This window comes from Carcharhinus amblyrhynchos, chromosome 13 (genome assembly GCF_965287045.1).
Source record: "Carcharhinus amblyrhynchos chromosome 13, sCarAmb.v2.hapA, whole genome shotgun sequence".
In the NCBI taxonomy this organism is placed as follows: domain Eukaryota; kingdom Metazoa; phylum Chordata; class Chondrichthyes; order Carcharhiniformes; family Carcharhinidae; genus Carcharhinus; species Carcharhinus amblyrhynchos.
Genome location: NC_137336.1, coordinates 65,157,483 through 65,179,684, shown reverse-complemented (window position 1 = coordinate 65,179,684; position 22,202 = coordinate 65,157,483). Strand labels below are relative to the sequence as shown.

At 43.9% G+C, this 22,202-nt stretch overlaps 1 protein-coding gene across 3 annotated transcripts in view; it reads left to right on the top strand.

The window, feature by feature from the left end:
* ebf1a (EBF transcription factor 1a) overlaps positions 1-22,202 on the top strand; it is a 424,634-nt gene that overhangs the window by 19,291 nt on the left and 383,141 nt on the right. For all 3 annotated transcript variants that reach the window (XM_080201776.1, XM_080201777.1, XM_080201775.1), the window contains exon 6: positions 139-207. In XM_080201776.1, the coding sequence (XP_080057902.1) occupies positions 139-207 (69 nt within the window). The remainder of the gene's footprint in view (positions 1-138; positions 208-22,202) is intronic.

Sequence of the window (22,202 nt, the reverse complement as noted above, 5' to 3'; positions counted from 1 at the left end):
TAGTTACTTAACCATTATGTGGTTGTTAAATTGTACCTACCCTGCTTGTTTAGCACCGGGAGAGAAGGCATCAGTAATTTAAGCCATATGCAGCAATTGTTCTGATTTCTGACTCTCCCTCTTCTCCCCTTCCTGCAGTCGCTGCTGTGACAAGAAAAGTTGTGGCAACAGGAATGAGACACCATCGGACCCGGTAATAATTGACAGGTACGAACAATTGTTTGCTCTTGATTATTGTGTGACACCTGCCCTGTCCGCAAGTGGTGCTGGTACATTGGCTTGTGGTCGTATGTGTACGTGCGGGTGTGTTTTATCTCGGACATGAATGAACGGCTGGTCTCGCTTGTCCTGTTTCGGGTTCTGCAATTGTGTGATTCACTTGTGAAAGGCTGGGAAATTTACGGGTGTTTTTTGTCCCTCTTGTTGACTCATCATAATGAGGAAATCCTCTCTGCTTGCATCTTAGTGATTCTCCCGTTCTGTGGTTTAACAAATGTACTGCATCAGGCAACTGATTACATTCATATATAGATATATATGTATATCCATTCATACAGTATATATGAAACCTACTACCTTGCGGTTGTGAGTGGCTGGAAATCAGACAGGCAAGAAGTGAAGAATTTAGAATTTCCAGATGAGCTTTTTTCAGTTTTGTGCTGGACCTTGTTAGAGGAAGCATCATATACAATTGGAACCTTCTTTGCAGATGGTTCAAATAATTAAAGTACTGCAAGTGTGGGACTGAGCCACTCAATCCTCAGTCTGTGTCAGCTTAGCATGGCTTTGGCCAGAATTGCAACACTGCAGTTGGCCTCTGTGTCCCTGAGATGTGCGCAGGAGTGCAGATCAACCAGGATCCTTGCTTCTGATGGCCAAGCAAGTGATTTATACTGGAGGGGGGGCGAACTTGAATAATACTGGCTGAGGGTCTGGCCTGGCTGATAGCAGTGATGGCTTCCATGTCAAATTGCCTTTCAGCAACTGCACACAAGAAGCAGGCACTCGGGCAAGGTAGAGTAAAGCACCTCCTAGGAAACTGTGCTTCAACATTGGTCAGCACTTTCAGGGAGGATAAGAGAACAAAAATGGATGGATTGCGAGAAAAAGGAACATAACCTTTTGAAAGATGAAACAGCACTTTCAGATTGTGTCATTATTATAAGATTGAAGAGCAGGATGACCTATTTGTTGCAGCAAGTAGAGATGGATCCCATGTATTTGCTGTGTTGTTTTATCATATGCACTAAGCACAGGTAAAGCCAGAATTGAAGGTTTCACTTCAGTGGAGTATTATTGAGAATGTCTGTATACACTCTGGGTGCATGTATAGGCTGACACATTAATAGCTGTTACTGCTGTATTACTGCCAAGTAAAGGCAGGCTTCACTTCTTTTGCCCAGTGTTTGTTTTAAAAATAACAAAGGCACAATATGGCAGGATGGTGACTCTTTACACTGACAAGGCTGGGTGGTCCAGTCAGCATTTGGGAAACTGCTTTGTCTCCCATTCATTTGGTTCAGTATTCAGCTGATCAATGGATGCCCATGAGCAATGCCAACCTGATGGAGACTGTGCCTACATCTGCCAGCTAAGTGCCGCTGCTTTCTATCTTAGGGTGGGCATTGGTATCTTCAGAGGTACCACCAACATCACATTCATGTTCCATCCAAACCTGGGGCTGAAGGTGCAGTAAGGTGGATATTTTCCCTTTGGTGAAAATCTTAGGCAGAACAACTCGAAAGGGAATGTATTCTCACATTTTGAGGAGACTGTCAACATTCATGTTGTACAATTGTGAACTGTTTAGCAGTTGAGTAATGGAGTTGCTTGGTCCACCAAAGTCTGTAAGTTTTCCTTGCAGTCCAACCTGAGTTTTCTCAGTCGCCTCAAAGTTAGATTCCCTGGTAGATAGGCAGGCCTGTGCCACATTCAGTATACTTTCCTGTTTTCATCATCATTTGCTGAGGAAGATACAGCAATGCAGACTGACTTCCCACTCCATCCACCATCTATGAATTTCTTTGGGATTCTCATGGAATAAATTGATTGCAGTGATACAACTACATAGAATCCTGCCTAGGGCTGAAATCTCTCAATTTCTCACATGGAAAGACACATGGGGGGAGGAAGGAATGGACAGGATTAGAAGGGTGTTTGGCAGGGCTCGATTAAGTAATGGGACTTGTATCAGTTGGGCTGAAGGTCTGTTTCTGCTTTGCAGATTCTATGTAACGTAACCCGAGCACATCATAAATGAGAATATACCATTGTTGGGATGTACAAACAGAGGCTCTAAGTATGGTGGCACCGTGGTTAGCACTGCTGCCTCACAGCACCACGGTCTCCCTGGTTCAATTTCAGCCTTGAGTCACTATCTCTGTGGAGTTTGCACATTCTCCCCATGTCTGCGTGAGTTTCCTCTGGCTGCTCTAGTTTCTTTCCACAGTCCAAAGATGTGCAGGTTAGGTTGATTGGCCACGCTAAGTTGCCCCTTAGTATTTGGGTAATGTCAGTGTAGGACTAACAGGGTAAATACATGGAGTTATGGGGATAGGACCTCAGTGGGATTGTGGTCGGTGCAGGCTCGTTGGGCTGAATGGCCTACTTCTGCAGCGTAAGGATACTGTTATTCTAATTACCTTGGCCAGGAAGGAAGGGCAGCCTGTGGTGTCCTTGGCTGAGCCAGGCAGCCTGTTACATTTACCACAGGCTAGAGGTAAAGTGAGGGTGAAAAGTTAAATTCTCTGAAGCTGACACCAGCAGCTACAGCACTGGGAACAGAAAGGTGTGGCAAATACTTTATCCCAATGCTTGGTGTAGGGTTTTGACATAAAATTTCCACCTCTGGGAATTGTCTCGGGGCTCATGGAATCTCAACTGTGAGTTGGCTGGCGAGTTATTGGCAGGTACAGACAGAGTTTGGCACTATTTGACTGGATCTGCTGCCCTGGCAGTGTAATTTAGGCTTTAGATCACTGGGGTGCACTGCAGCTGAGAAAAAAAAAGCCAACTAGTTATTAACAAAACGGAGTTTGTTCTTCTTTTAGTGGAAAGCTCAAAAAAGACAGAGACAGAATGTGAACAAACTTGGCCAAGGATTGAAGTAACTTTCCAACTACAAGAACACCTCAACTGTGGGTTATGAAGATTAGGCAGGGCACTCACCATTCAAACAGGGCACCTCTCTTTCAGAACAGTTACAGATCTATTCCTGTCTCAGGCTGGTTGAAGTGGCCTCCATCTCTCCGCCCATTCCTCTTCCATTCCTTGTATTCTGTCAAATGTGGTTATACAATGCAAGCGCTGGTTGTGAGGATATGTGGAGACGCAGGGGTTTGATGGGTGAAGGAGTGTGAGGCTACGGTGGGGAGAGTGGTGGGGGTGAGGAAGCATCTCCCCTCATTTACCTTACAGAAATGGATGACCTTACAATGGTGCAATATCTGTAAATCTGTAACTTCATAAGATCGGTTGCAGGTAGTTGAGGTCAGCACGCTGAGCAGCTTCCTGAGGGGGTGGGGGGGAGATTTGAATGCCTGCCATCACCACATCTTGTCACATGGGTGCGGTAGATCTCCGAATGGATGTGGGAGTCCAAATGACAGGGACATAGGCCAATCTGTCACTTCTACAAAGAATATGGAGACCTGGGCATCCCTGGGTAATTCTGAGCCTGATTGAGGGGTTTAACACTATCAATAATCGATCTTTGCTACCTCCCTCATCCCCAATTCACTGCCATGAGATTTCAGGCTCCCACTGGCTGCTGTTTATTAATGCTCCAACTGTTTCCATTTCAATGTCGATTTAGTTTGAATCTACTTTGACTCAGTGTGGACAGAGTGTTAGTACTGGTCATCGATCTATGATGAGGGATTTATATTGAATTGCTGTGAACTTTGTATGGTGTATAACTGTAGTAGGGTCTGAGCTGTCTACAGATATGTATATTCATAGATATTTGGATGGGCGGTTTGAATCCCTCTCTTTTGGCTTGATGTTACCTGACTCTTTCTGCATGGCAGTATTAGCACATTTTGCATTTTCACAGGATGAGAACAGAGTTTCTTCCTGGCTCCGGGAACTGAATTAAAATCAGGAACAATGAACATGATATGGCTGGCTGTGCTCTCATGGTTGCATTCATGTGGGCAATTGTTCTTAGTTCTGTCTCTGAACCCCACCCTCCCCTTGAGAACAAGATTGCCAAATAGCCCCTCGTACCAAATTTGACACTGTACCCCATCCAGTGTCAAATCCAGATTGTGTGCAATGGCATCTCTCCATATACTTGCTATTTTTGTGCCACTTTCTCAACAACATGACCTTGCAGTGTAAGCTACACAGCATAAAACAGGCAAATATTTTGTGTGTGGGATTTTAAAAAGCATATTAGCAATACATGTTTACACTGTACCCAAAAGCTCAATCATTATGTAATAAATCTAAGTCAATGTTATAGGCATCATCCATTCTGGAATAAACTAAAAGATTTGTTACCTGGCATAGGATACTCCTTTTTTTCAACTTCCCTGCTGAAGGCCTTTGTCCCTTTGGGGTCTTGGTCTCACAGGCACTGGGCAGCTCTGCAGCACTTCACCAACTCTTCATGTAGCCAGTACCTCTGGGTGCCAGCCAGGGAATCACTGGGCACTGGGCAGATGCAGGCAGCTCAGGTTCACTGAAACCAGCTGCAGTGTTGCTGTTGTCTTGCATGAAATCATTGATCAGAGGCTGCTCCATCTCGTTACTGATCAGAATGAGCTCCATCCTTTAAGTCCTTTTCATATGGATATGACAGAAGTTTATCCAAGATATGTTAAATGCAACATTTTTGAACCTAATTTAAACAGCCCTCTTCGGCAATAAGAAATTAGTAGAAGGGGAGGAGAACAATGTGTATTATCATTCCTGCACAGAGATCACATGCAAGTGCTGGAATTCCTCATCATTTTCATCGCGGATCTTTGACAGACGAGGAAAGCTTTTGCTGATGACCTCCAGTTCACGCAAACAGCATCCCTCTTTACAGCATGCCATCAATAGACACAGTGTAAGAAGAAATGTTTGCTGACTTATCTCCCGCAAATCACTGGCACTATGAACATTGGATGGAGATGATGCCAGGATGGAAACAATTAACACAAATTGCCCGGTTTAGCTGAGAAAAGCTTGTTTGTTTAAAAAAAAATCCTAGTGACGTTCAAACTGGATTTTATGTGAACTGCATGGGATAATTGCAAAGAGGGTATAATTCTTATAATGTATCCTAGTAAATTTGGTACTGTGAGAAGTTATGAATGAAATCCAGAGATTGAGGTATAACGAGAGACAGATTTTTAAGTTCAGCTTCTCCAGACCTCTCTAGTGAATGATATGGTGAGAAAACAACTCTGAGTGATTAGTGATGTGTGTGCACTCTGAGTATCTGGATTGGGTTACCTGTTTTGAATTAGTGGTGCTCCTATTGTTCCTGATGAGCCCTTGCCCCAGTAGGATAATTAAACTCTTCCTAAGCCTCGGCTAACCCTGCCAATTTAAATGCGATTGCATGCAGAAAAAAGCTGATGTTGTGGCTCACTGTTTATTTTGCCAGGAATGTCACGAGAGCTGCCAGGATGTTGACCCTCGATGCATTAGTAACCTATCCATTGCCAACAGTTTTCAATATTTGTCTCCGTGCCAGGGCTTTATGGCATTTTCTTTTCATTTAGCGAGGGAGAGGGAGCAAAGGGAAAAGATTGAAGGAGCCATTTTTGTGTGTTTTTTTTCTCGCAGAGCTTGCTTATTTTTTGTAATAATTTTCCCATTGTCTGAGTTGGGTGAGCTGTGCCAAAGGGATGCAATATTTTGTAAGATGGGACACAATAAGACTTCCTTTTAATTTGTGGCTTGTGCATTTTGTGCTGAAGATGGTGCTATTTTAAGGACTATTTGATCATGGGATTTTCAAAGCTGTTTGCTATCGTAAATTCTTCTCTTCTCACATGGTAGGCCTTGTTTATGGTTACTAACCCAGGTTTGGTGTATTCCTGGAGGTTTCATCATCTGGCTACCGGCAACCAATACACCATCCAGTAAAACAAGTTTTCCCCTGTCTCCAACATTTTTATATGTAATAAATGGAAGTATTCAAAGAAAATGCCCCAATGATTTTTCTCCAAGGTTGCTTGCAGCAGTGTCCAAGAGATTAATTTTCAATTCCTGGAGTCTCCAGGGTCATCCTGGAAGGTTGGCAACCCTAGCCTTGCTTAATTTTTTAGTGGTTAACTACACAATCAGGCTAGGGAGATTCCAGATCTTGAGGCAGAATTCAGGATTGGTGGTGTCATAATGGTATTGTCAATGAACTACTAATCCAGAAACCCAGGGTAATGTTCTTGGGGCCCAGGTTCAAATCCCACCATGGCAGAGCCATTTAAACTCCATAAAGTATCTGGAATTTAAAGTATGTTGCTGACCAATAAGCCGTTGTCGATTGTTGTAAAAACCCATCTGGTTCACTAACGTTCTTCAGGAAAGGAATATTGCCGTCCTTACCTGGTCTAACCTACATGTGACTCCAGATCCACAGCAGACCTTAAATGCTCTCTGGAAGCCACTCAATTCAACGAACATTCAATTAGAGATGGGCAAGAAATGCTGGCTCAGCCAATGACGCCCCCATCCCTTGAATGAAGAAAAAAATCAGGGTCTGACACTTCCCTGCAATGCTTCCACCCACCCCAGGAATGGAAGCAAAAAAATCCTTCCTGGTTCCCATAAGGGAATGAGGGAAAATCTGACAGTGAGAAAAGGCAGCACAAGAGTTCACCCACTTTGGCAGAAAAGCAGCATAAACCCTGGCGAAATGGCACATGCTGAATCTTAGAATGATTACAGCAGAAGAAACCATTCAACCCATCATATCAGTGCTGGCTCTCTGCAAGAATAATTCACTTGATGCTATCCTCTGCTTTTTCTCTGTAGCCCTGCAAATTTTCTCTCTTAAAATGAATGTTTTTCCTCATGTTGCCATTGCTTCTTTTGCCAATAACCTTAAATCTATGTCCTCTGGTTCTCGATGCTTCCAACAAGGGAAACCATTTCACCCTCCCTACCCTGTCCAGTTCCCTCATAATTTCAAATGCCTTGATCAAATCTCCTATTAATTTTCTCTTCTCCAAGGAAAAAAGTCCCAGCTTCTCAAATCTATCTACTTAACTGAACATCCTCAACTCTAGAACCATTCTTATGAGTCTTTTCTGTACCTTCTGTAATACCTTCACATTGCGTCTATAGTGTGGTGCCAAGAAGTGGACACCATATCCCAGTGGTGTTTTATAACAGGTCCATCAGGCCTATTGTTTGCATTTTTTCTATGATACTCAGATCTCACCCTTTGGAAAATTCCCCCTTACAGTCGAGACTAGGAATACCCAGTGGTGCTTTGTTGGGGACTGGCCCATCTACACCATGGCAGCAGGCTCGAAATGAGCCGTCAAGACACAATGAACAGTGGCCTTCTCTAGGGCCACAGATCAGCAGGGCACTGGAACACAGGAAGCCTCCTGGCCTGAATATGTAAGCGCAACCCTGTCCATGCTTGCACATGAAGAATGAACACACATGGTGGCCCCCACTGGTGCAGTATCCCAGGCTGAAGGAATGGGATATTTGACTGACCTTGCCTTGGGGCTTGGGTCAAGAGAAAGAGGCTATTAGGAAAAGCCAGTCTATCCAAAGCACTAAATCCTGCATATTACTATTATCTTGAAGAGACCAATAACTTTTACACCACTCTGTAAAAGCTGCTAGCACATTGCCATTCCAAAGGGTTTATTAGATTTTTTGTTACACAGGTAATTAACATATATTGTACTAATTATGCTGAAGAACTAATGACAGGAGCTTTTATTAATTAGGTTTCCTTTACATGCACTGGAAGTGGCTGGAACCATGACAGTCACTAAACAAATGAACCTAATCACCAAGCCAGAGACACACATTGAAATTATTATTTTTAATTATTAAGCACAACATAGTGTTTTCTCTCTGCTATTTACCAAACACCACCACCCCCCCCACCCCCCATTCCTCTCTGTCACTCTGCAAACATCGGCCACTATGAAATATTCATCTATGTGAACTAGGGCAGAATTTTACATCATCCTGCAGGTGATTGCGGGGGAGGGGGTGGGGGGCGGCGGAATGTGGAGGAGAGAGAGAGAGAGAGATGGGAAGAGGTGTGTAAAGTACCCCGGATGGACATTCCACTGCCCTCCACTCTGAGAACGTACTAAACAATTACCACCGCTTGGAGCATTAAATGGTTGAGAGGCAGTCGGTTTTGATGCAAATACATTCACTGCCAACTCTTCAGGTGGTAAGAAGGGAAACCTCACTACCCGAAAAAGTCCTGTCTCGCGTTTCCATGTACAAGTGAGTGTTGACATGGGATGAAATTCTTCAATCTCTTCCATGGCTGCCCTGCTGCAAGTGAAAATGGAGAATTTGGTATTCCAGCCAAAACTCCATTCACTTTCAACGGCACCAGAGAAACCAGCCACGAATGAGGATGGAGACTTTCGGCAAAGGTATCTGTCAGGGATATTACAACCCAATCTTGCCCCTCATCTGGAGTCCATGTGTACATACTTTCAGCAAAGTATTGATGCATTGACCTGAGGCAGGAACCTAATTATTTCTATTCCAGAGTGTTGTGGCCAATCCAGAGAGCCTAATGTTACTCTGTCTGAGACTCAGCAAACACCAAGACATAGCATTCTTGCTTTTGTTAACTCAACATTGCAGTGGGTAGTGCCTTTATCCGTTGATCCATTGAAACCATCCTGTTGTCTTTTTCTTTCGTGTTAATGCCTCTGACCTAGGGAAGGATTACTGCTGCCAGCCACTCACCATTGACCCTCATTGCTGGATAAAATCCATTTATTGATGATGTTGATTAAAGTCAGGCGCAACTTGATTAAAGTACCTTTGATGACACAACTGCTACAACTTACCATTTCCTCTTTCCTATCTGAAAATAAGCTGGCTGTTTGGTTTTTTTTTGGAAGGGGGTCAATTTTCTCTACTGATGGCTTATGTTCAGCACATTTTCATTGGCAGCTAATACCCTTGGGTAACCGATTATGGGGCCTGGGTATGGATTGCCATCTCTGGATGGAAATTCCATCTTTGACCATTTATTCCACCCAACCCCCCCACCCCGCTGCCTGCCCCCTTCATTGGTTATGCCCATCCTCATAAGGCACTGCTCACTGATGGGAAGCCAACAGACTTTTCATGAACTGATTGCAGGATCTGTATCCATTACTCAAACTGCCTTTTTGCAGGCTGCAGCACCCAGCAAGAGGTTCATCTTTTAATCCTGGAAACTCTAAGCCTGGAGGGTTGGCAACCCTCAGGTGGGCAGAAGTGGTGAGTGGCACCTCTTTGGGTTCCGTGCTGGGTGACGTATGTAACCTCAAAACCATCGGGAAAGGTTTTCTTTAAGAGATACTCCAAGTCAAGAGAGAAATGGCTAAAAGCAACCTCAGTAGGTTACTTGTAGATTCTGGGTTTTATTTTCAACACACTCCCTCAGGTAAAGCCTGATCAAGGACATTATACCTCCCTTTAATACAGACTTTATGACTACCTATAATGAATGACAACAAAGTTAGTATGTGGTCCAAAACATCTTTGTTTCATGAATTGTAAAACATGCTTAAAACTTGGATTAAATTAGAAACGGTGACAGAAGCACAACAGATGAATTGGGAGACTGACACCTTCCAGGGGGAAGACTGAGAGCAAAATGAACTGACAGCCAGGCAGTAAATTGTTTTGGTGTCTCTATCTCAATATTTTCAAGGCAGCTATTAACTTTGAATTTCAAGGGATTAAAATCTGGTTAAAACTGTTTGAGGCATTACATTTTTAATAAAAGTATAAGCCTGTTAGTTGACACCTATGTAATATTGATGTTGTTTGCTGTCTCATCCAAATGCTGCGGCGCAGGAATGTTGGGCCTTTGACTTTTTCAATGAGATTACTTCAATTACCTTAATCTGAAGTCATTCAAATGGACATGCAGGCACTGACAGCTAATAGATTTTTTTTGTAGCCATCCTCCTTTATTTCCTCCCTTCTTCATAATCTTTTATCTGATACAAAGCTTATGTATGTCTCTCAGCATCCGTGAAGGGATTGGGGTGGGACACGCATTCATCAAGAAATTTGGAAAGAGGAGACTTGTAGCCTGATAAACGTGAAAGCATAGGCCCCAATATATCATAGTTAACTAAATCTTTCCAAACATGCTTGTAAGTCTTCACTGAGGTGGGAATGGACTACTTTTTGCAATTCTGCCTTATTCTGAAAGAGATATTCAGAGTTGCCACAGGCCACTGCTTTTCTCCAATTCCTGTTGTGCCACCCGGACACTCCCCATTCCTGCCCCCTCCCCATCCCATCTCCCCTCCCCACCCCCTCCAATCCCTCCCCCCTCCATCCCACTCTCTCCCTCCCCACCCAACCTCCCCCTCCACACCACCCTCCACCTCTTCACACCCCCTCCCCCTCTGCACCCCTCTCCCCCTCCACACCCCTCTCCCTCCCCGCCGCTCTTCTTCCTCTCGCCTGTCCCCATCCCCTCTCCCGCTTCCCCCACCCCCTCCAATCACTCCCTCCCTTCTCCACATCTCTTCCCTCACCCTCCTGCACCAGCCCATCCCCATCCCCCACCCCCTCCACCATCCCCTTCCCCCACTCCCTCTCCCCTCCCTCCTCTCCTCCCCCACACCCTCTTCCCACCCTTCCCCTCTCCCTTTCCCCCACCCCTCCCCCCACCCCACCTCTTCCCCTCCACCCCATCACATGAAATACAATGAGCTTCCCAGCTGTACCCTAACACCCACACTTTCCACCACCACCCACCCCACCCCCCCACAAACCGCTCTTGGTTGGGATCGGAAAATACTGGGAATCAAACATTGGTTACGCTTACCTGCATGATCCACTGTCTTTATTATTGTGAATAAATAATTTACTGCAAGGCTCTCGATAAACATGCAAACTCGGATAGAGTATTAGGGTTACAGACTATAAAGCGATACTTACAACCAGGGTTTGACAGAACCCAAGGATTCCATGAAAAACCTAGAGGATTCCATGCAATTTTCAAGTCATTTGAAAATCGTACCAAATTTTTCAAGATGTATTGTTCTCAGATTTAATGAAAAACAGTCATTCATTCACTCAATCGTGTTTGTTTTGTTCTAATTTTTGTTTTCTAATGTATAAATGTGTGGGTGGGGAGAAGAGGGAGAGGATTGGGATCCCACAGAATTTCACAATATATATTTTGTTCGCGAAAGAAAAAGGTTGAAAACCATTGCGATAAAAGAATGAGGAGTGATAGGGTTGTAGGCTGTTTTTTTAGTTTGTACAGACTCTATAATAGTTAGGACATCACAATGTTTTAATGGCTTTATGAATAAAAATAGTGCTGCATAATTAATGTGAATCAACATTCTGTGGGGGTAAATTATCTGACCTCTGCCGATTAGGAAGGCCATGATCGTCTGCTCAGACTGTTCAGTTTTCATTGCAATTGAACTGGCAGTTTTGTGACTCTGCTAATGGACTAATAGTTGTGGCAGTTTTCATGAAGGGCTGAGGTTCAGCTTGATTTGTTTGTTTGATCAAAGGGAAAATTTCAACACAGCGACAGGAGGGAGGTTGCTGAATTTCTGCCAAAGAGATGTGAGAAGAAACGCTGCGTTCTCTCGTTAAGAAACAGAGGATGTGTTCCTCCAGTACCTTAATCGCAGTAGCTGTGCAAGAAATATGGAAAGGAGGTAGAAAGGTGTGCGGGTTAGGTTGATTGGCCATGCTAGGAAATTGCCCCTTAGTGTCCAGGGATGCATAGGTTAGAGCGATTAGTGGGTATAATATGTAGGGATATGGGGGTAGGGCCGGGGTGGGATTGTGTTCGGTGCAGACTCGATGGGCAGAAGGGCCTCTTTCTGCACTGTAGGGTTCTATGATTTCTATGATTTGAGAACTATTCTCAGCACATTTAGCAGAAAGTATTCTGGTCGTTCTGTCATGGGGAGCATCACAGCCTAGCTCTATCCTGGGCTTGCCCAGTGTCCAGGGAGTGACTGGATCTCAATTGTCACTGCATGAGTGTGCTGCATCAGCTTCCACTTATGATTCATATGCAAGGGAACAGTGATCTGGGTGAGGTACCAGTGTGCACCAATTGAATCTACCTCCAACTTGACCGAGTGCATTTGGGCAAGAAGGGGAGAAAACTGGAAATAAATAAATGGCAGGCCTTCTGATAACGTGCGAGGGAGCTTTCTGATTTTGATACAGATTTTGTTGCAGACATAGCAATTGCCAGATTGAGATAACACATCCGAATTATAGTGGAGATTTGCTTTCAACTGGCTATAATGGTGTATTTAGTGTCTGTGAGCCCATTTAAGGAATGAAGTACTGACTTTAGAGAGTTTTGTTTGTTTTTTTGATGCAGCGAGATCCTGCTATCTCTCAGCTATTTCTTAACTTGCTGACTGAGCTCAGTTTCAGAGAGACAAGTTTGGGGCTTTTAAACAGGGCTTTTATACATTTTTAATGCATATTTATGCTGTCATAAAGCCTCTTTGCTCCTCTGAATGTGCTATGTGTAAAACTACCAGCAATTGCAGTGTGGCATTCTCCTGCACGTACTCTGCCTGAAAAAGAATATTTAAGAGTGTTTTTTAACATATCAATTCCTCCGCTGCTCTTTTGAAAGTGCTGAATTTTACAAGAGTGTTTGCTAACTATTTCACCCATTGCTTTGTTCAGTGCTCTATACCTCATGCGTGAATCTAGACGGTGAATGTCAGTAGACTATTCGACTGTGGGGGCATTGGAATTCTTTACTAACCTGATCTTTGTCGTGATTTCTTTGCAAGGGTGAATAACAATTAACAACACCAGGAACTTGCATTTGTGCAGCGCCTTTAACATAGTAAAACATCCCATGGTTATCAAACCAAATGTGGCATCACATGAGGAGATATTTGGACAGGTGGCCAAAAGCTTGGTCAAGAAGATAGACCTTAAGGAGCACCTTAACTGAAGGAGCAAGAGAACGAAACAGAGGTTTAAGGAGGGAATTCTAGAGTCTCAGTGCCTAGGTGGCTGGGTGGAGGGAAGGAAATTGGGGATTGGCAACAGGGCTGAATTGGGGGATCACTGAATGCTTGGAATGGATGTAACTGAGATAAGGAATGATGAGGCCATTGAGGGATTTGCAAGCAAGGATGAAAATTGTAAAGTGGAGACATTGCCAGAGTGGGAACCAATTTAAATCACAGGGATGATTGATGATCAATACTTGGTGTAAGTTTGGATTCAGGACCCAGCACAGCTGGTAAATGTCCCGCTGAGGCTCTTCCATAAAGAGGGGCTATTTGGACGACATTTTGGAGAACACCCTAGGCCAGCAAGAAGTCAGTGCCTGTCCAATGGATGAAGTGTGAAAACAAGGTCCTGACTACCAGATCAAGTGGACAATAAAGATCCCATATTTGAAAAGAGCAAGATGCCCTCCAGTATCTTGGCCAAAATTCCTCCCTTTATCAAGGCCACTAAAAAAAAGGCCACTTTATCATTCTTCTCTGTGCTGTTGTTGGGGTCTGCTTGTGTGCCAAAAGGTTGCCAGGGTCATCCACGTAATGGGTGGATTTTCTGTGCAACCTTCTGCATGTCTTGAGGCAGTGGTGGCATTGGCTGGCAGTGGGATTCTCTGGTCCTGCCATTGTCAATGGGTTTCCCATTGAATACAGCCCTCGCCGCTGTGAATGTGTGTGTGTTGGGGGGTGGGGGGGGGACGGTTGCGGAGGGCTGGGGGGTGGTAGTAGGATGGAGAATGGTGTTGCGCCGTTGGTGGGAACAGAAGATCCCTTTGGCCTGAACAGGCCAGAAAGTTCAGGCCAACAACTTGTAGCAATTAATTCATGTGTGGTGCTTTAAGGAGTTGCCATGTTAATCCAATGCATCTCTGAGGAGAGGATAAAGAGGATGATCAGAAAGCATTAATTCTATGCAATGTAAGAAAGAAAAGGTGGAAAGCATCTTTGGAAAAGTTAATTCAGCAGTCGTTTGTGAATGATTTTTTTCTGAGTGATACATAAAGCTTACATGTTGATTAATTTAAACAAGATTTCCTCTTCTTTTGTTCCGAAACGTAAATGAATGATTTAAATTGCATCAGGGCTCAGACACTCATTGCTATTCCCAGGGAAGGGTCCCGGCAGTGGATTATTTTCTTTAGCACTTGGGGATAAGGGAAACTGTTAGTTTCTAAATTGGAACCATCTGGGCTACCCCTGGCATCCACAAGGGGAATTAAGAAAAAAAGTACAAGTTTATGTTGAAGCCCCCAGCTCTCAAATTGGCTTTTAACGCTGAGCCCAAGATCGAGAATGTTTGGTCTACTGCATCTCAGAAGACCAAAAAAATGCTGAAGGGTACATAAATAAATAAACAAATAAAGCTTGTCTAATTACATAGCATTTTACAGAAAAGAACTAGGTCATTCAACCAAATGGGTCTGTTGCTAGTGTTTACGTTCCACACAAGCCTTCTTCTACCCTACTTCACCTCACCCTAACTATATAGCCTTTTTTTGCTTTCTCCCTCATGTGTGTATCTAACTTTCCCTTGAAAATGCCTATGGCAGGTTTTCCCAAATCCTTCTGGATGCCAAACTCTTTTGACCTCCCAAAAGCATTAATAGAACCCCAAACATATTTTTAGTGAAATAGGTATAAATGTAGGAAACAAATGTGTTGAAGTGTTTTCTATCTATATATATATGTGTTTATTATCATTAAACCATTATTTTGCTCAACAGAGTAAAGACTGACCCCACTTTCTCCTCTTCCCATGGCAATCTCTCTCCAGTACCCACTCCTTAATACACCCTCCCCAATACCCTGTCCCCATGGCTCTTACTCCATGGCACTCTCTCTCTCTCTATGGCTCTCTACCCCAAATGCCCTCTCCCCAATGCCCTCTCCCTATGCCTCTCCATGGCTTTCTCTCCATGTTGTGCTCCATCATCAGTCATCCACTTCACTGTCAGCTGCCTGCTCAGCCATCTGGCCTGCTGCCTGCTGGGCCTTCGCCATCAGCCCTGCCTTGGACTTTTAATACTCACTTTGGCACTTTTTCTGGCTCATTCAATCAGAGCCTACATTCTCAGTGCATTGACTGCTGATAGACTGACTGCTGTGCCTATAAGGTGCCAGTGCAGGGCGGAAGACACCTGTGACTGGACAAACTGGAAGGGCAGTTTCAAAGTTCTCCCACAGAACCCCTGGAAACCTCCCACAGAAACCCCAGGGTTCCACACAACCCAGTTTGGGAAATGTTGCCCTAATGGCTATAACTACTCTATGTGGTAACAAATTACACATTCTAACAGCTCCCTGGGCAAAGATGTTTCCCTGATTTTTTTTTAAATCGGATTTATTATAACAAACTTATATTTAAGGACCCTAGTTTTGGACATCCTAAAGAATCGAAAGATCAAGCTCTTTCCAGTTGTTTTTTATTTATCTTGGTGCAAGGATTCTGGAAGAATAGTTCTTTAACTGGTAACCTGAGACTCGGTTCCATGTGCTGTCTGTGTTTGTTGGAAGGCTGGATGTGAAGTGACCCACATTCTTCAGATCTCTTAATACCTTCACTGTCTGTGTTGCCAACACCTCCAGGATTACCCTGGAGTCTCCAGCATTTGAAGATTAATTTCCTGGACACAGATGAGAAAATTCATGGGGGCAGCAAAAGAAATTGTGCTTTTTTTTCAGAAAAATGTTTTTGTTTATTAGATATAAAAATATCCAAGATCGGGGGATAAAAAAGACTTTTTGAGTGAGCTGGGAGATTGGATATGGGAGATCATGTGCTGAACCCATTAGGAATATTTCGGAGCAGACGTGACTCTGGGGAATCAATAAAACCTGGATCCTGGTGCTCAGAGGCACAAAGTTCTGAGCTGGGACGGTGGCAACGATGGCCACACTGTATGCCTACAGGCTCTTGGCACATTTATTCGGGTGGGTGCGTCTCAAACAATACCTCCAGCCAATTCCACAGTTAGCAGCTTTATCTGGTGTATTCCTCTCCGCCCACTCCCCCTTATTTTTATTTCACTTCCTGTCATAAAGGTCGAGGCAGGGTGACCCCTGCATCAGCAGCAAGGTTGCTGAATTATTCATGCAATTGACTTTGTGTCAGCGTACACATTTGTGCAGAGGGATGTTTTATTCATTTGTCTCATTTAAAGGCCTTCCCTGCACCTGTTCTACCACTAAGTACCCAGTGATTTGCATTTGATGCTAATTTAGTTACAGTATCGGACTGGTTTCCCTCTTAATTTCATTTCCGAACAGCGTTCTCTCTCACAATACCCAGTAAAAAAAAACAAACTTGGTCAATTTTTCTTTTATTTATTTGTTAGTGAGGGAAAGCAGAAAATTTTAGTTACCTGCAGTTCACATTTAAATCAGCACTTTCACCCTCTGTACATGAGATGAAGGGCAGCTACAATGTTACTCTGTGCCCTCTTCTATTTAAAAATAAAATGAGCCAAATGTACCAGGTAGTTTTGGCTGAAAGCTTTGTCTGGCATATGTATTGAACTGATTTGCAATGTTATGGCAAAGGCAGCAGCGGCCTTGTTATAGTCAGGTTAAAATGAGGTGATTTCCTTTAATTGGAAGCAAGCTGATAGTCACAGAAAGGCACCAGTGTGTTGCAGTTCAGATATAAATGTAGCCTTCACTTGTATTTTTTAGAGGCAGTTATACTTATGCCTTAAGACGTCATGATGTAATTTTATCAAGCTCTGCTCCCAGTTTTGAGCCTCAGGAGGTGGGAGCATGGTTTGGAGGTAGGACCACGTCAGAAATAGCACAGAATCAATGGCCTGCAAAGCAAGTCTCCACAGTAAGAGCCTCACAAAATTACACTTGTATGTCTCCTGATTGTAAAATAAGCAACCAGTGTAGCATTTCTAGGAGGTAGTAGAATCTTGCAATGCACATTAACCCTTGAGTTGCAAAAACTACTTTCCTCTGGTCTATCGGTAAACAGAGTCATCACCAAACACCACTCTTAATCTATATTGGAATTGTTCTTCTGGAAACCCATTTAAAACCAATTGGGAAATTGGATGACCATTCTTCAAACAAGGGGTCCATATCAAAGTAGCACCCAACAATATTGCAAGTGGATTGAGGGTTGGTCTTGCTGTTTCAATTGCCCCTGCCAGTTTCTTTATGAAGTATTGGGATTCCGTAGAATGCCATTGCAGTGAGCCTGGGAATTGTCACTGACCCTGTCTGTGCAGGTCTTGAATTGATGCAGTATACATGCTGTTGAATGTTTTGTAGACCTGGTGAAGAAGCAGTTCGTCGAATGAAAATTTGTCACCACTGTCTGGGTGGAGGTCATTTTCCACTAAACCAATAGCATATCGAGTTAACATTGTATATATGGGTCAAAATATTGAGTATAATTTCTTAGTTAAGTTGTTTATACCTCGTTGATCCATTCTTGAATATTGTCTGGTCTAACCTGTCCTGCAAACCAAAGCTTGGAAAAGAAGTGGACAGCTTCCATTCCTGCTGAGGATCTTGTGACTCGAGGATTTTGGTGCAAGGCTTGGCAGAATGCATAGGCTGAAATTTTCCAGCCATTCCCACCAGCGGGATTTTCTAGTCCCAGTAATGGTGAACCCCATCCATGGGGTTCCCAATGGTGGGGGCTGTGTACAATGGGAAACCCTGTTGAAGTGACAGGATCAGAAGACCCTGCTGCTGGCCAACAGTGAGCCGTCTCAGCAACTGCGAAACATGCTGCGCAGGGAGCGGAAAATCCCAACCATAACAAAAATAAAAACATTTGGATTGATGCATATCCTCAGGACATCCCAAAGTACTAATTAAGCTAATAACTTATTTTTAAAATGTTGACACTGTTGTAGTGTAGGGATATGTGCAACGTCTGATGGACAGCAATGATATAAAAGGTTTTGGTGAATAAACATTTGGATAGCTATTCTTCTGCTCTTTGAACAGTACCTTGGCCATAAGAATTTAAGGTCACCTTGGAGGGCAGAGGAAGATGCTGGAAAAATACTTATTTTAATATCTCGTGTCAGAGATGGCACCTCCAATAGCGCAGCACTACCTCAATACTGCTCTGAAATAGTAGGTCAATGCACGTGCTTATGGCTCTGGAGTGGGCCAGTCTTCTGCCTTAGAGACCCTGCAAATGCCACAGGATCAAGGCTGAGCAGTATCTGTCATTCAAGCCTGCAATAAACAGTAGGTTTCCTTGAGTTTTCAAGAGTATCGGGTTCAAGATGGTGTTATCCAATAGCAATGAGGCTCTTGTGGATATGTGCTGCGGTGCTGAGCCCTACAAACAAGGAAAGAAATCCTAGTAATCATGCAGAGTTAGCTGAGCTAGCAGTCAATGTGCAGAGTCAGCTGAGCTGGCTGTAGATGTACTACATCTGACCTCAAAATCCTATCACTTCCTGGGTGGTGTGTTTGCATAATGAACAGGACCCTTGGCTGATTTTTTTTCTTTCCTGCCTACGTGGTCCAGGGATGCTGGAAAAATACTTTTAATGTGATTGAGCTTGTTTCTAACAGCAATTGCAATGCATTATTTCTTCTTTGATTAACTGGTAAAGATGAATGTCACAGGGAAAGCTAGTGTGACTTGTTTGCATAAGGACACAGGAGGAACGTGGTCATTTGCAACACTGGGAATGAAGTTCGAGTTATTGCAGATTGAGTGCAGTGTTCTAGTGACTGTACGGTTGCAATGATACAGTTTATTATTGGAATATGGAGCTGCTCAGGCACATAATATGGATGAGATTAATTTTGATGGTGGCATCATTTATCATATTTATACAGTCACTTTAAGAGACACTCAGAAAGGGTGTTTATACAAGAGAAGATTATCACAGACATTACTGAAGCACAGTTAAATGAAACAATCCATTTCTTTTTCCTCAATTGACTTGTTGCATATCTTTTTTCTTTAATTTTATTTCCTATAGGCATTATAAACCAGGAAGGATCCCGATTTGATCTTAGCCAGGCTGACAGCTGAATCAAATGCTAATATTGGAAGCATGATTTGATGGTCCCCCCACCCCCCACACCCCAATTTTGACAGAATAGTGAGGACTGGGGAAGGAATGGAAGGGGTGGGGAGTGTGGTGTTGCTGCAACTTGCCAGCTGCTGGTCTGCTTGTAAGGGCTTGTTGTTAAATCAGCAGATTAACATTTTCTGCTCTTCATCAGTCAGCATACTTCCCCAGAGTGAGCGGATGGATCTGGAATCTGAATCTGCTGATAATTAGCTTACATTTATATTGCTCTTTTAATGTAGGCCATGTCCTGAGGCACTTTACAGAAGGGGTGAGAAACCACTAACATGGAACCACCTTGTGAAAGTTAGGAGAGATCCAGGTCAGAAAGCAGGTTCTTTAGCATGTAAATAGAACCGTAGAGGAAACGAAAAGACCCAGAGACTGGAACTCTCCAACCTCGCCCGCAGATGTGATTTTCCCACTGCATTGAATGATGATTTGGCTGAGCGCCAAATTCTTCATTCTCATTGGTGGTGGTGGTGGAGCATATGATGGATGGCACAGTGGTTAGCACTGCTGCCTCACGGCTCCAGGGATCCTGGTTTGATTCGGGCCTTGGACCACCGTCTGTGGAGTTTGCACATTCTCCCCTTGTCTGCTTGGGTTTTCTCCGGGTGTTCCAGTTTCCTCCCACAGTCCGAAAGACGCTTGGGTTAGATTGATTGGCCATGCTAAATTGCCCCTTAGTATCAGGGAGATTAACAGGCTAAATATGTGGGTTACAGGGATAGGGCCTGGCTGGGATTGTCATCAGTGCAGGCTCGATGGGCTGAATGGTCTCTTTTTGCACTGCTGGGATTCTGTGATATCAGAGAATTCTGGCCTCAGCATTCAGGGAGAAAGTTAAAGTGAGTAGGACCAAGGGTGTCAAGTGGATTGGGGCAAGAGAGGGGGTGTGCATTCGGGAATGGAGAGCTGAAGTGTGCTGCAAAGAGACAATTGCAGACATAGGGTAGGGTGCAGGCCAGAGGGATCTGAAAATGAGTATAGGGATTTAAAGTTGAAAGGATTGGGGAACAGAGTCAGTAAGGGATAGGGGTGGAGAGCAAACAGACTTTTGAATCTGTCATGTGAGAGTTGGCACCTTTAATAGTGCGGCACTCCCTCATTATTGCACTGAAATGTCAGTTCTGTGGATGTGCTGGTGGCTCTGGGGTGAGATGCAGAACACCCAACTTTCTGCCTTAGAGGCATGAGTGCCACAGAGCCAAGGCTAAGCAGTATCTGTAATTCAGGCCCTAATAAACAATAGGTTTCCTTGAGTCCTCAGAGTATCAGGCACCAATGGCAATGCTGTTCTTGTGGATATGTTGTATAGTGCTTAGCGACACAACCAAGGAAAGAAATCCTCATAACTGGGCTGACTTAGCTGAGGTAGAAGTAGATGGGCAATAACTGGCTTCACTGTTATAAATTTCCAGAGGTTGGAAGATTGGAGGCCAGGGGCAGGGAGTCAAAAAGATTTGTATGAGTTTGGCGCCAGTGCTGGTGACATCGGGACAGAAGCGTGTAAGTGTTGATTTTGGGGTAAGGCATCAACACAGGTAAGTGTTGATTTTGTGGTAAGACATTTGAAACTCAGCTTTGGATTGAACTGAGTGCCAACAATTGCTGTGGCTCGATTCAATCTACACGAGGCCTGGCAGTGTGCTCAGAGTAGGTGGAAAGGCAGGGAGATGAATTCATGAGGTGGGCTGAAGAGATGAGTTTGATCTTAGGCTGTTTTGCTGATGAAAGTTTTGCCATATTGACAAGTTAATGTCAAACAGGCAGTTGGACAGCATGGTTTATTGTGAGAACAAGGAAAGTGAAGGTGAGATTGAGCAAGGTGTTGGGAATCACACACAGGATCTGAGCTCCCTTTTTTGGGAGAACCTCACTGAGAAGCTGCATATAAATGAAGAAGTGGAGATAAATCCTTGAGAATCCTCAGGGTGACTGTGTGAGGATGGAAATACCAATAAATACTGCTTTGAGAGGGACAGAAATAGAGCTATGCAAGGGACGGGGTGATAGAGCAGGTGAATGAAGCAACCACGAAAGATGCAATATATTTGCACGTTTGTGTAGTCCTTACAAACAGCTGCAGAAAGGCAGGTATGATACAGCTACAGAGGATAGATATATGGCTAATGATTTTGCCTGAGTGCTGTGTATGTGACACCAGATTTAAGGAACCCAAAACAAGGAACTTTTGGCAAGATAGCCACACCTGTTCAAAGAGCATCAAGAAGAAAGCCAGGTTGGCAATGCTCTGGTACAGGTTGGACAATTGGACAGATTACTGCTGTGCCTCAATTCTTGGTCTCTATGTTTCATATAAGTCAGTATCTATGAGGAGGACTACAGGTGCTATCAGGACTCAGTTCTGGACCCCTGATTGCAGAGTCTTCTGTTGAAGTGTGTACACATGGGAGGACACTGAGGACAAAATGAAACTGCGTTGATGCACCTTGACGCTGAATAGCCTGGTGGCACCCACCATCTGGATTCATTTCAGCTGCCTTGGCCACATGAATGAGGTACTGGAGGACTGCTGGTGCAATGTGGCATTCCAGTTTGCAGTGAGTGCACTGCTGGGAACTGGGAAGTGGCAGTAGCCAGAGACTGGATTACTTTCTGATGAAACATTTCCAAATGTTGAGACAGGATAAAATGTTTTGCAAGCAGATAAGTTGTCCTTGTACTTCTCACATCTCCTTTAAACCCACTTTACCGTGCCATTGAGTCTGAATGTTCTCAGGTAGTTGTAGTTCTCCTCATCGCCAGTAACTTACAGAGGGTGTACAACATAGCCAAAGACCATTTGACTCCACTGCTCTGAGCCTGAGTTATTTCACCATACCAGCCTTGTCCAATTGCAACAATAGGGTTACATGTGTAACCCTATCAGCATGACCTCCTTCCTGCTCCTTTCTCCTCATGCACTTATCCAGCTTCTCCTGAAATGCATCGGTACTTTTCATGTCAACTA